Source organism: Osmerus eperlanus, chromosome 7, assembly GCF_963692335.1.
Source record: "Osmerus eperlanus chromosome 7, fOsmEpe2.1, whole genome shotgun sequence".
In the NCBI taxonomy this organism is placed as follows: Eukaryota; Metazoa; Chordata; class Actinopteri; order Osmeriformes; family Osmeridae; genus Osmerus; species Osmerus eperlanus.
The window spans coordinates 20508114-20518548 of NC_085024.1; the positions used below are offsets into that span (position 1 = coordinate 20508114).

The 10435-nt window shown below is 44.3% G+C and overlaps 3 protein-coding genes across 4 annotated transcripts; 2 read left to right on the forward strand and 1 right to left on the reverse strand.

Moving 5' to 3' along the window:
• Positions 1-139: 139 nt before the first annotated feature.
• Positions 140-3685, forward strand: tpi1b (triosephosphate isomerase 1b). Its single transcript, XM_062465750.1, has 7 exons — positions 140-319; positions 1690-1813; positions 2005-2089; positions 2357-2489; positions 2575-2660; positions 2803-2890; positions 2999-3685. Exons 1-7 carry the CDS (start codon positions 211-213, stop codon positions 3115-3117), a joined length of 744 nt encoding a protein of 247 aa, XP_062321734.1. The 5' UTR covers positions 140-210; the 3' UTR covers positions 3118-3685.
• Positions 3686-4307: 622 nt separating this feature from the next.
• Positions 4308-9250, reverse strand: LOC134023596 (low affinity immunoglobulin epsilon Fc receptor-like). Of its 2 annotated transcripts, none has more exons than XM_062465832.1 (6): positions 8874-9250; positions 8323-8442; positions 5373-5996; positions 5076-5227; positions 4684-4889; positions 4308-4600 (listed from the first exon to the last, which is right to left on the reverse strand). In XM_062465832.1, the coding sequence occupies exons 1-6, from the start codon at positions 8989-8991 to the stop codon at positions 4441-4443; spliced, it is 1380 nt and encodes a 459-aa protein (XP_062321816.1). In that variant the 5' UTR covers positions 8992-9250; the 3' UTR covers positions 4308-4440. The 2 variants fall into 2 exon arrangements, with proteins under 2 accessions (XP_062321816.1, XP_062321817.1); XM_062465833.1 differs by having other exon boundaries at positions 4314-4600; positions 4684-4805.
• LOC134023618 (zinc finger protein 391-like) lies at positions 6238-7499 on the forward strand. Its single transcript, XM_062465888.1, has 2 exons — positions 6238-6510; positions 6697-7499. The coding sequence occupies exons 1-2, from the start codon at positions 6282-6284 to the stop codon at positions 7314-7316; spliced, it is 849 nt and encodes a 282-aa protein (XP_062321872.1). The 5' UTR covers positions 6238-6281; the 3' UTR covers positions 7317-7499.
• Positions 9251-10435: the final 1185 nt, after the last annotated feature.

A 10435-nucleotide genomic window follows, 5' to 3' on the forward strand; every position in this document is an offset into this window, starting at 1 on the left:
TGTGAAATCCCAAAATATTTGAGAATGTTTGAAAAAAATAAGGAAACGCTATTCTGCAGGCGTGTCATCATGAACCAATAGGACACACTGAGAGGTGGGGTTACGTGGCCCATGTTCATAAATACAGCAAGTTTCAATTGTCAGGCTGCTCTTCTTCCTCAACAAGGTACACCCAGCAGCGATCAAAAGCCGAAAACTCAAGCCGCAGACATGAGCAGGAAATTCTTTGTAGGTGGTAACTGGAAGATGAATGGCGACAAGAAGAGTCTTGGCGAGCTTATCCAGACCCTGAATTCCGCCAAGCTGGACTCAAACACCGGTGCGTGAATCCCTTGTTGGATGTTAAAATAAGATGGCTAGCAAGTGAATTCGATTTTTAAGTAGCTTGAGCGATAAAATGAATAACCTTTGACGCATATGGTGTCTGGAGCATTCCAACAATGGAGATGTTCCAGGATGCTGAAATGATATAAATGAACAATCTCAAATGATGGCGGATAGTAGTTTCCGAATTAAGTTTACTAGAAAGCCTGGGCATTTTCCAAATATGGTCAACAGCAACAACCACCTGCACAGTATATAACTCAATTAGCAGCAGTTGGGCAAATGGAATGTATGAACCATTGGTAGATGGGTACCTATTTTATAACATGTTACCGATTATCATGATAGCTAAAATGGATGCAAGTGCTGTACAGAAGCGAACCGCACCGTGACAGGGATTTCAATGTCGGTGGGCGTGAGCGTTTCAAACAGCACGTAGCCACACAGGGCTACCGTCTGGTGGGCAGACATGTCAAATTTGCTGTGTGAAGCTGTTGGCGCAGAACTACATTCACCGCGTGTCTGTGCCTGTTGCATTCCTCATTTAAACCACTGAAACACTACATTGCATGCCTCGCATACAATGTATTGCGAAAAGAAGCAATGGAGTAAATCGCATCAAAAATCACCTTTCAGCGTTGTATGACTTTTACCCTACCCTTCGTGCATACGCATGCGCAACTAGCAATATTAGCGACTGACGCTACAAAACTGAATGTGGCCGGTAACATTTTGTCGTTTAGCAGACGCTCTTATCCAGAGCGGTAAATGCAAATATGAGATAATTATATTCTGCGTAGAACCGAACAGCTTGGACTTTACACTTTTGGAACATACAACGCACACATCCACTTTACTCCAAACAGAATATTGGATGTGGGAGCACCCAAGTGAAACTGGAGAAGGCCTTTTTTCCGATTGCCCTCTCTATAGAGATTTAAAGTCAAAGTTCATCTATCTCTTCCCATGCTTGCTTAACGTCAGTAACGTAGTTTATTTTAAAACTGAGTCCAATCTTCTCACGTGAACTTTGGCTTCTGTTCGACCCCTGCAGAATGCGACCAATCAAATGACCTTTTGGGGGTTCAACTTCGACCTTTTGGTGTGGAGACACAAGGCTGGAAGTGACCTTTAGCATGGCACCATGACTGTCGATGTTTAATATAGACTCAGTTAACCCCCAGATGCAGTTACAGTGTGAATGTCAGTGTCTGGGCCACAGTACTGTTTTTTTTCTCTTTTTTTTCTTTTCTGAGAGGGCTAATGTAGACTCTTTATCAGGCAGATAAATGTCACTTAACTTGGTGTGAGTTATAGCCTGTTTTGTTGGACAATGTTTCTGAATTGCTGGGTCTCTTTGTTCAGAGGTGGTGTGTGGAGCCCCAGCAATCTACCTTGACTTTGTCAGGTCCAAGCTGGACCAAAAGCTTGGTGTTGCTGCCCAGAACTGCTACAAGGTCGCCAAGGGAGCCTTCACAGGGGAGATCAGGTAACCCTATCTACCCTATCCACAGTACAATTGACAAAACTGCAGTCATTAGCTCATGAAATGTGTGTATATAATGCAGTGAAAACGATAGTAGTGTATTTACACCATGCTATTTGTATTGTGAATACTGAACAGGAGGACATTCCTGATGTTCATGAGTTTGGTTTTTCGTCTCTGCTTTCCACTTGCAGCCCTGCGATGATCAAGGACTGTGGCGTGCACTGGGTGATCCTGGGACACTCTGAGAGACGCCACGTCTTTGGAGAGAGTGATGAGGTGACTGTGCATCGTTTTAGCTATTTTTTAGCCCTTAACACTAATGATCAAAGTCTCCATGAAGTCTCTTCACATTGTAGTACCATTCACAGTAAAGAGAGTCCAGAATATAATCAATTTTAGGATAAACTGTAACGTGATGTGTTGAGAACAGTTTCAACACTTGCCGTCTGGGTCAGAATTTATGATTATGATGCAGCACACCGTACTTCCTGAACTTCATGTTATCTGTCTTCTGACTGGATGCATGTGTATGTATTCCAACAGCTCATTGGTCAGAAGACTGCCCACGCCCTGGAGAATGGCCTGTGTGTGATTGCCTGCATTGGAGAGAAACTGGACGAGAGAGAGGCTGGCATCACAGAGAAGGTGGTCTTTGAACAGACCAAGGTCATTGCAGGTACACAACATAACTGGTTTCCCGTATCATATGGGTTGGTGGGACTACGCTTGGTGCTGTTATAATGTTTACTCCCCGTTTCCAGACAATGTAAAGGACTGGACCAAGGTTGTCCTCGCCTACGAGCCTGTGTGGGCCATCGGCACTGGCAAGACTGCATCCCCACAGCAGGTGAGGACTGAAAATGGGATTAGTTGCACAACTGACAACTGACTGTATTGCGCAAAAACAAAAAGAAATCGGTTTCCTCATTCAGAGTTCAAATCTTGTGTGTTTTTGTCACCCTGCCTCACTAACTCTTACTCTGCCCCAGGCCCAGGAGGTTCATGATAAACTAAGGCAGTGGATGAAGGCCAACGTGTCTGAGGAGGTCGCCAAATCAGTCAGGATAATCTACGGGGGTATGTCATACAGATTCCACTGACAAACTCGCACGCACACGGTTCTATTATTCTTCTCCTCAATCCTCTTCGTTTCCTGTTCCGATCATGTGTTCTGTCCGATCTCAGGTTCCGTGACCGGGGGCACCTGCAAGGAGCTCGCTTCCCAGAAGGATGTGGATGGTTTCTTGGTGGGCGGAGCCGCCCTCAAGCCAGAGTTTGTTGACATCATCAACGCCAAGGCGTAAAAACCAGGAAGTGTTGACGAGACCACACCCAGATCTGAGGCCAGCTCTATTCAGATGACCACCCGATTCTTTATCCCTACTACTCGGCACGTAGCACCTGTTCCCCATCCCTTTTTTATTGAAAGTATTTGTGTGATGTCATTTCCTGTTTCTTTTGTTATTTCTGTTGTTGAAAGAAAAGGGACAGATTGACACAAGCACTGTACAGCACTGAAATGCTAACGGCTCTGAGATGGTGTGTGCACTAACATCCAAATTAGCTCTAAATCAGAAAAATAAAAACAGCCCAGGGTGAAAGAACAATCCATGCCTTTACTTGAAAGTTTACAAACTTTTGTGTATGCCGTGTCAAAGCTCTTGTCACAGATTCACTTGTCTTTTTAACGAAGCTTTGTGTAATTGATGTTTTGTGTCTTATCCCTTCCTGTAGAACTGCATGATCCGCTCCCTCATTGGCTACTCAGCCAGTAGGAGGTGTCCATTACATGTCAATTATGTTGTGTCATGGCCAATGGTAAGAAAGGGAAAAGGTTCTAGAGAAACGTTGTAATAAATGGTTTAGAGGCTGGTTTAGTGTGTCCTGTCTTGATTTAATCAAAATTGACTGACTTCCTACATAGACCTTTTGGAAAACCAGGAAATCAAATAGACCTTCCCCACTGAGTTGTCAGGAAGTGTATTACAGTCTGTATTCCACCCTTATGAAAGTGCTGTGGCTACAATTTCCAGTATGTGTAAGGCTGGGGAGAGAAAGCATCTTGTTTCATTGGCAAGATCCGGTCAATACAATATCGTGCAGACTAGAACAGCATCAGACTTCTATATTTATCTAGAACTGAAACTACAAAGCCAGCTCCTAGCATATCACAGTTGCTGGGAAGGGGCCTGGATATTACCCTCTTTTAAAGGCTCTTGTGTTTTGTGGACTATAAACTACATCGATCTGCTGTTACCACCGCTATTTATAGGATTCTTTTTTTTGTTATATCCTTATACGATATGGTTTTGGTCATTTAGTATTGTAAAATAACATTTGCAAAGTATAAGCACCACTGTTTGTGCAGCAGCAGACCCGTTATAGATATGCAAGATCCCCTCTGCTGTGTGTGTACTTGTGTGTATCTAGGGGAGTCAGGTGGCTGAGCGGTTAGGGAATCGGGCTAGTAATCTGAAGGTTACCGGTTCGATTCCCGGCTCTGCCAAATGACGTTGTGTCCTTGGGCAAGGCACTTCACCCTACTTGCCTCGGGGGAATGTCCCTGTACTTACTGTAAGTCGCTCTGGATAAGAGCGTCTGCTAAATGACTAAATGTAAATGTAAATCTATGCTGACAGTATGAGGGCTGGACCCTCACAGATCCACCTGAACCTGCTCCTGCAGTGCGCCTCCCTCCAGCTCCTAGCAGGGCTGGTTTCTCTGAGGGTGGACACGCACTCTTTATCTCGACTTGCGTGGACACTGCTGGACTCGTTCAGCCAGTACCTGCCATCAAAGACAGGGACAGGTTTTTATTCCAGTCCATAAACAGAGTATATATTCCAGTGAGTGTCTGTAGTTGGACCTACCCCTCACTAAGCCGGGTGTTGTCGACCCAGACCCAGATGCCTCGATCCTCCTGAGAATCCAGACCTATCCAGTACCGCTCTGCTGGACTGTGGTACTGAGGGGTGTGTTTGCGTACAAAGTCCTGTTCACACCGTATCAGCGAGACATCAGAAAGGTGTTGACATAAATGTAAAATACTCAAGAAAATGGTATTAAGTTGCGTACACTGTAATGACAGAATCAAAGACAGATATGCACTCGACCACCTAATTTACAATCACGAATGTGTCACCAACAGTTATTTAGTAGTGTGAGAGATGTGTGTGTGTGTCTGTGTGTGGGGGGGTTACACTGAAAACAATCAATGTATATCCATGGTGTCTTTTCACCAATTCCTGTGAAATATATGTACCTGTTCCTCTGGACTGTCTATAATGACCAGGTCGCCTCCCTGTTTGACACAGTCCACTCGACTCCTGCTCCAGCTCCGTTTCTCAGTGGAGAAGAAGTAACACTTAGAGGAGAAGAGCTTCCAACCTTTCAGACACGGACTGCAAACTCTCTCTGTGGAAGGTCATGACACATGGGTACATAATAAATAAGCAAATATACACATGAAAGAATATCAACAGAAGCAGGAATGGAAGTATATTTGAACATGTAGATAATAAGCTTACAAAAGTGTTTATCCACAACTGACTTTACTGACCTTGTGTAACGGGGTCTCTGATTGGACAGTGTCTGTCTACAGGCAGGAAATTGACCAGTTCAGTGAGCATCCTCTTGAGGTGGTCTCTCTCCCTTACCATGGCAACAAGATCTTTGTTTACAATAGCTTTCATTTCGGAAAGACTAACGACATCGACAAACAGTTTGTTTTTTGTCTCTGCAAGCCTAAGGTAAACTCTCTTAAGATGGGCGTGAGCCCCACTAATGTTGAAGAGTTCTCTTGATAACTGTTCTCTGTCTGAGACCATGTTCTGCAACTCTCCTTGGAGGTGATTCATCAACAAATTCTGGTCTGAATGTTTTTTTTCTAATTTGCTGTTTGAAGTTGTGAGATCTTTGTACTCTGCTTGTAATTGACTGTAAGATGTAGTAAATTGCTGGTGCTCTCTCCGTAAATCCTGATTGGATGCTATGAGCTTCAAGTAGTCTTTCTCCAACTGTTCCTTGGTCAAAGTCATCATGGTGTTTCGTTGCTGAAGTTCATCTTGTGAAGAGGTCAAGACGCCATTCAGGATCTGGAGGTGGCTCCTAGCTGTGTCAAAGATGTCCCTCTGAAGCTGCGATTCTGTCTTCAGTAAACTGCAACTAAAAGAGGCTTTGTAATCTGTTGAAATAAGGGTAGGGGAATTTCTAACATCAGTTTTTTGCACGCTGTTAAGCATTTCTCCAGACCATAACCAACCATCTACAACTACAATTGTACAATTGTATTGTCGACAGCCTATAAATTAAAAGATTAATGTAGATTTGGCCTAAAACTGAAATTTTACAGAGCCGAAATGTCTGCTGCCACCGTCTCGAGAGCTTCCCATCCAGCAGGTGGCGATAGTGGTGCATTCTCTATCATGTTGAACGTGGCAGCTGTGTTTACAAGCGTGAAGCCTCTCCGATGAACGCAAAACCAGCTGCTTTCTTCATAGCCAACTGTTTAAACATGAACCGACAAGAAATGTCCAAGATGCAGTCTTTGAGAGTGTTTTTCAACGAGCGATTAACCGCGGCTGCTGAAGAAATATTCGGGGTGGTAGAAAAAACGATTGCCGAGTACCAAGAAGAAATTTCCCGTTCGAAAGAGGAGATCTGTCACCTACGGATGCTGTTGAGGTGTCAAGGAACAGGTTAGCTACTGTATCTTGCTAACGCGTTAGCTTCTTGCGGTTAAATCTAGGGGTCTTGCTTTTGGACGACTATGTTTTTACTGTGCACAATTTCACAAAATATGGTGACTGTGCATGACACATCTGTTTATAATTTTACTGACGAGTGGGTTTTGTTTTCTGTCAAAATGTCTCTCTTCCTTTCAGTTTCCCAGCAACACGAAACCTCTCTCCCTGTCCCTGTGCGGAGAGAGGAGGCTCCTATCAAAGCTGTTCCCCACGAGGAACCACAGCAGCACTGTGAACTGGACTGGAACCCCAGCGTGAGCCCAAAGGATGTGGAGGAACCCTCTCATTCACAGGTCAAAGAAGAGGAGCGGAAGGAACGGGAGGATCTGTGGAGTGGTCAAGAGGAAGAGCAAGACGAGCCGTTTGACAGGCTCCAGTCTGATTCCAAAGAGTTCACTTTATCTCCTACCTGTATGCAAAGTCACTATGACCAGGACTCGGCTTTACCGTTGCATCTTTACCGAACAAATACTGAAGGAAACAGAGAAAAGCAATTTTCCTGCTCCGTTTGTGAGAAAAGCTTTAGCAATGGCTCTCATCTGATGGCGCATGTCAGGATTCACACGGGAGAGAGACCGTACAGGTGCAATGTATGTAGGAAGCGATTTGTCACAACTAGTGCATTAAATAGACACCAGACTATTCACACTGAGGGTAAACGGTTCATGTGCAACTATTGTGGAAAAAGTTTCAAGTGGATGGAGTCGCTTGGTCGGCACATGAGAAGCACTCATAAGATGGAGAATAGGCCTATATGACGATGTGTGTGCTTAAACTACCTGTCCCCGGCTGGTGATTAATAAAGTGTAGTCTTAGGATTCTGGGTGCCGTTCAAAAACGTTGTCCCTTTGTTATTCACTGTGTGTATGCTAAAATTATTATATACATGCCAAAAGAAATGTACAGATTGGATTCTGTTTATCTCAAAAACGTCTGAAATAAATTCCATGTGATGTATTCAGTCTATTCACTTTTAATTTTTTTAATTACTAGACATTTGTTAATTGACGCTTATATAGTACACTCTTATTTTATCTTATTTTATTGCGGCATGCTTATGATTGAAATGCTATGATAAACTTGTCTCAAAAATATTTGTAATCTTTTCTCCTCTAATGAGTTTTCTGGGAGTTTTTCCTTGTCTTCTTTGAGGGTTTAGGTTGGTTAAGAGGAAGTTCTATGGGTGTATGTGAAGCCCTTTGTGACATTGCTTGTAAAAAGGGCTATACAAATACATTTGATTTGATTTAAATAGGACTAGTGCATTTACCATGCCGTGATCTCAGTAGGAAGGATGCAAATGACAGTTGCCCTTTTGAAAACATTGTCTGTCACGATTTTGCTTGTATTTTGGTGTTGTATTTTTTGAGTAGTCTGCTTGAGTCATCCTGAGGCTGGTGTTCCAACCATCCTGTCTATAAGGGGGGGTCAGATGGCTGAGCAGTTAGGGAATCGGGCTAGTAATCAGAAGGTTGCCGGTTCGATTCCAGGCCGTGCAAAATGACATTGTGTCCTTGGGCAAGGCACTTCACCCTACTTGCCTCGGGGAATGTCCCTGTACGTCGCTGTGGATAAGAGCGTCTGCTAAATGACTAAATGTAATGTATAAGGACATGCCACAGGTGACAGTATAAATGTTCAGATCATAATTCTGGCCAGTCATACCCTAATAATGGTGACTCATCAAGGAAATCAAATACGTAACTATGAAAAGCCAAGTCTTTACGTGAGCATTCCTGGAGAAGCCATGGAGGTCGTACTCACAGTGAACACAGATGGTCACAAGGGTGATCAGAAGAAGAGTGCACAGCAGCCCCAGAGACACGACTGCATGTTTGTACGGAGGACGACTGGATTCTTGGTCTCTTTCAGCGCCGCTGCAACCTGGGGCGCCACATGCAACACAGAGGATTTTAAACGTCATAGGCATGATAATGTAAATATACACTGAATATACCATATAAAAACGAGTAATTTATCTCAAGAAAACATGCTTAATATTTGATATGTAACATAACTTACTATGCATACAAATGTAGCATAGACTATGATGAACGGTCTATGATGATATTTTAAGATTACATTTCAATCATGATTTCTACTCTTCAAGCTTCAAATCAGGGTGGTTGGGATGTGTTTATGCTTTGACTGCAATAAAGAGTTTTTGCACAGGGATTGTGCTCATAAGGCTGAAAACATCAAATTTCTATGAATTCCAACCTCTGCTCACAGATTAAAGACCCATCTCACGTCAAAGCATCGTCTTGTCAGATCGGAGCCATGCAGAGACTACTGTTGCCGTGTCGACACCTTACCACTGCTCCCTCCGCTGTGAATGCGCCCCGTCTGGGAGAGTTTGTGCCCTCCTGTCGATGTGATGGTGATCGTCTCCTCTGAGAGCTTCCCATGTGACGGTTCCCCTCGTTGATCCATGTCAACAGTTGTTCTGTCTTTGAAATACTTCCTTGTGGAGGTCGGTGTATCTGACGGACACTCCCAAGACTTCTGCGTCCGACGGAGGAAGGAAGAGAAGGGTGTTTGTTTTCCTCTCCAGCAACCCCACCCTGGTCGTTGGGTCTCTGATGCCGGGCAGGGTGTCTCCTTCCTGGGCTCAAACTCTGGCCCTGTGGGCTGTCTGTCTGTCTGGGCTGAGAATCTAGAATCTAGGATTCTACTGACAAAGATTCCGCTGTGTGAGTTCATAAGGTTGTGTGTGGCTGTGTGCGCTACATTCCTGTGCCTATGTTTGGTTGTGCAAGTGCATGTGAGGTGGGTGAGTTAAGTGTCCTTAATTACCCAACGATGCAGAAGTTGAAGCATTTTCAACGAAGCAACTTCAGTCTGTGTGTCTGTGAGTATCTGTGTGTATTTGTGCGAGTGTTTTCACGTGTCTTTTTCTGTGTGACAGTAGTTATTAGATTTTGTGACCTAGTGCGCCATACGAACCCTCCCCTCTTGACCAGCACAGAGAAGACTTAACACAAGCAGAGCAACAAGCCTCTCCTTATTGGCTGGGAGCCTGTGACTCCAATAAGAAGAAAGGAGGCTTTTCAGTTTGTTAGTTTATGACACCACCATCACAAAGAAACGATCATAAACAGCAATGGCTGCATGATGGGAAGCCCAGGTTTCTGAGAGCAGTCCGTTCTTTTACCGGACATTTCTCTGTACCTTCGACATTGTCCTCCTCATCCATCCAGTATGAAGGACTTCTGGGGGGGGGGGTTCTAAGAATATCTCCTCTGATGTGATGTCATCAGAGGAGAATGTCAGAGTTGTCCTGCTTAGGAGGCATTTCAACATTAGTTGACACACTTATTCAAGGTGACTTGAAACACGACACAACCTACTTACGGTATCACCTTGGTGTGCGGTACAGCATGTATGGCATATATCTTAGTATAGTGTGATACATGGCTCATGTTCAATATCAATACCAGAACTGTGCTTTTATTCTCTCATTTCTGTTGATGAAAAGGGGCCCGCACAAGACAGTTTTTGTCCACAATTTTGTTTACTAAGCAGATACTATTTCAAGGGAGCAGGTAGGGAGGGTATCTAAAGGGAGAGATCTGGGGCCACATCTCTGTAGTCTCTCCAGAGTCTGTTTTCTGGTCTCAATTCTTATGAAATAAGCCCAAGAGAAGCAATATTGTTCTCGCCTACTATTTAACCCTGTAGGAATCACACTGCAATCAAAACAACTGAACAAGATGTGAGGAGCAGTCCACACACACACACACACACCCACACCCCCACGCACGCACACACACACGCACCCCCCCCCCCCACACACACACACACCCCCATACCCCCACACACACACACACACACCCCCACACACACACACACCCCCACGCACACACTCACACACACA

What these genes read in the sequence shown, in the direction of transcription:
- LOC134023596 (XM_062465832.1), bottom strand. Translation starts at nt 8,991, where the DNA reads ATGGATCAACGAGGGGAACCGTCACATGGGAAGCTCTCAGAGGAGACG. An exon ending in CAGAGACCCCGTTACACAAG is followed by an intron (nt 5,228 to 5,372) that starts GTCAGTAAAGTC and finishes GACCTTCCACAG; the next exon opens with AGAGAGTTTGCAGTCCGTGT. An exon ending in TAGACAGTCCAGAGGAACAG is followed by an intron (nt 4,890 to 5,075) that starts GTACATATATTT and finishes CTGTCATTACAG; the next exon opens with TGTACGCAACTTAATACCAT.
- LOC134023618 (XM_062465888.1), top strand. Translation starts at nt 6,282, where the DNA reads ATGAACGCAAAACCAGCTGCTTTCTTCATAGCCAACTGTTTAAACATG. An exon ending in GTTGAGGTGTCAAGGAACAG is followed by an intron (nt 6,511 to 6,696) that starts GTTAGCTACTGT and finishes TCTTCCTTTCAG; the next exon opens with TTTCCCAGCAACACGAAACC.
- tpi1b (XM_062465750.1), top strand. Translation starts at nt 211, where the DNA reads ATGAGCAGGAAATTCTTTGTAGGTGGTAACTGGAAGATGAATGGCGAC. An exon ending in CAAGCTGGACTCAAACACCG is followed by an intron (nt 320 to 1,689) that starts GTGCGTGAATCC and finishes CTCTTTGTTCAG; the next exon opens with AGGTGGTGTGTGGAGCCCCA. An exon ending in ACAGACCAAGGTCATTGCAG is followed by an intron (nt 2,490 to 2,574) that starts GTACACAACATA and finishes CCCCGTTTCCAG; the next exon opens with ACAATGTAAAGGACTGGACC.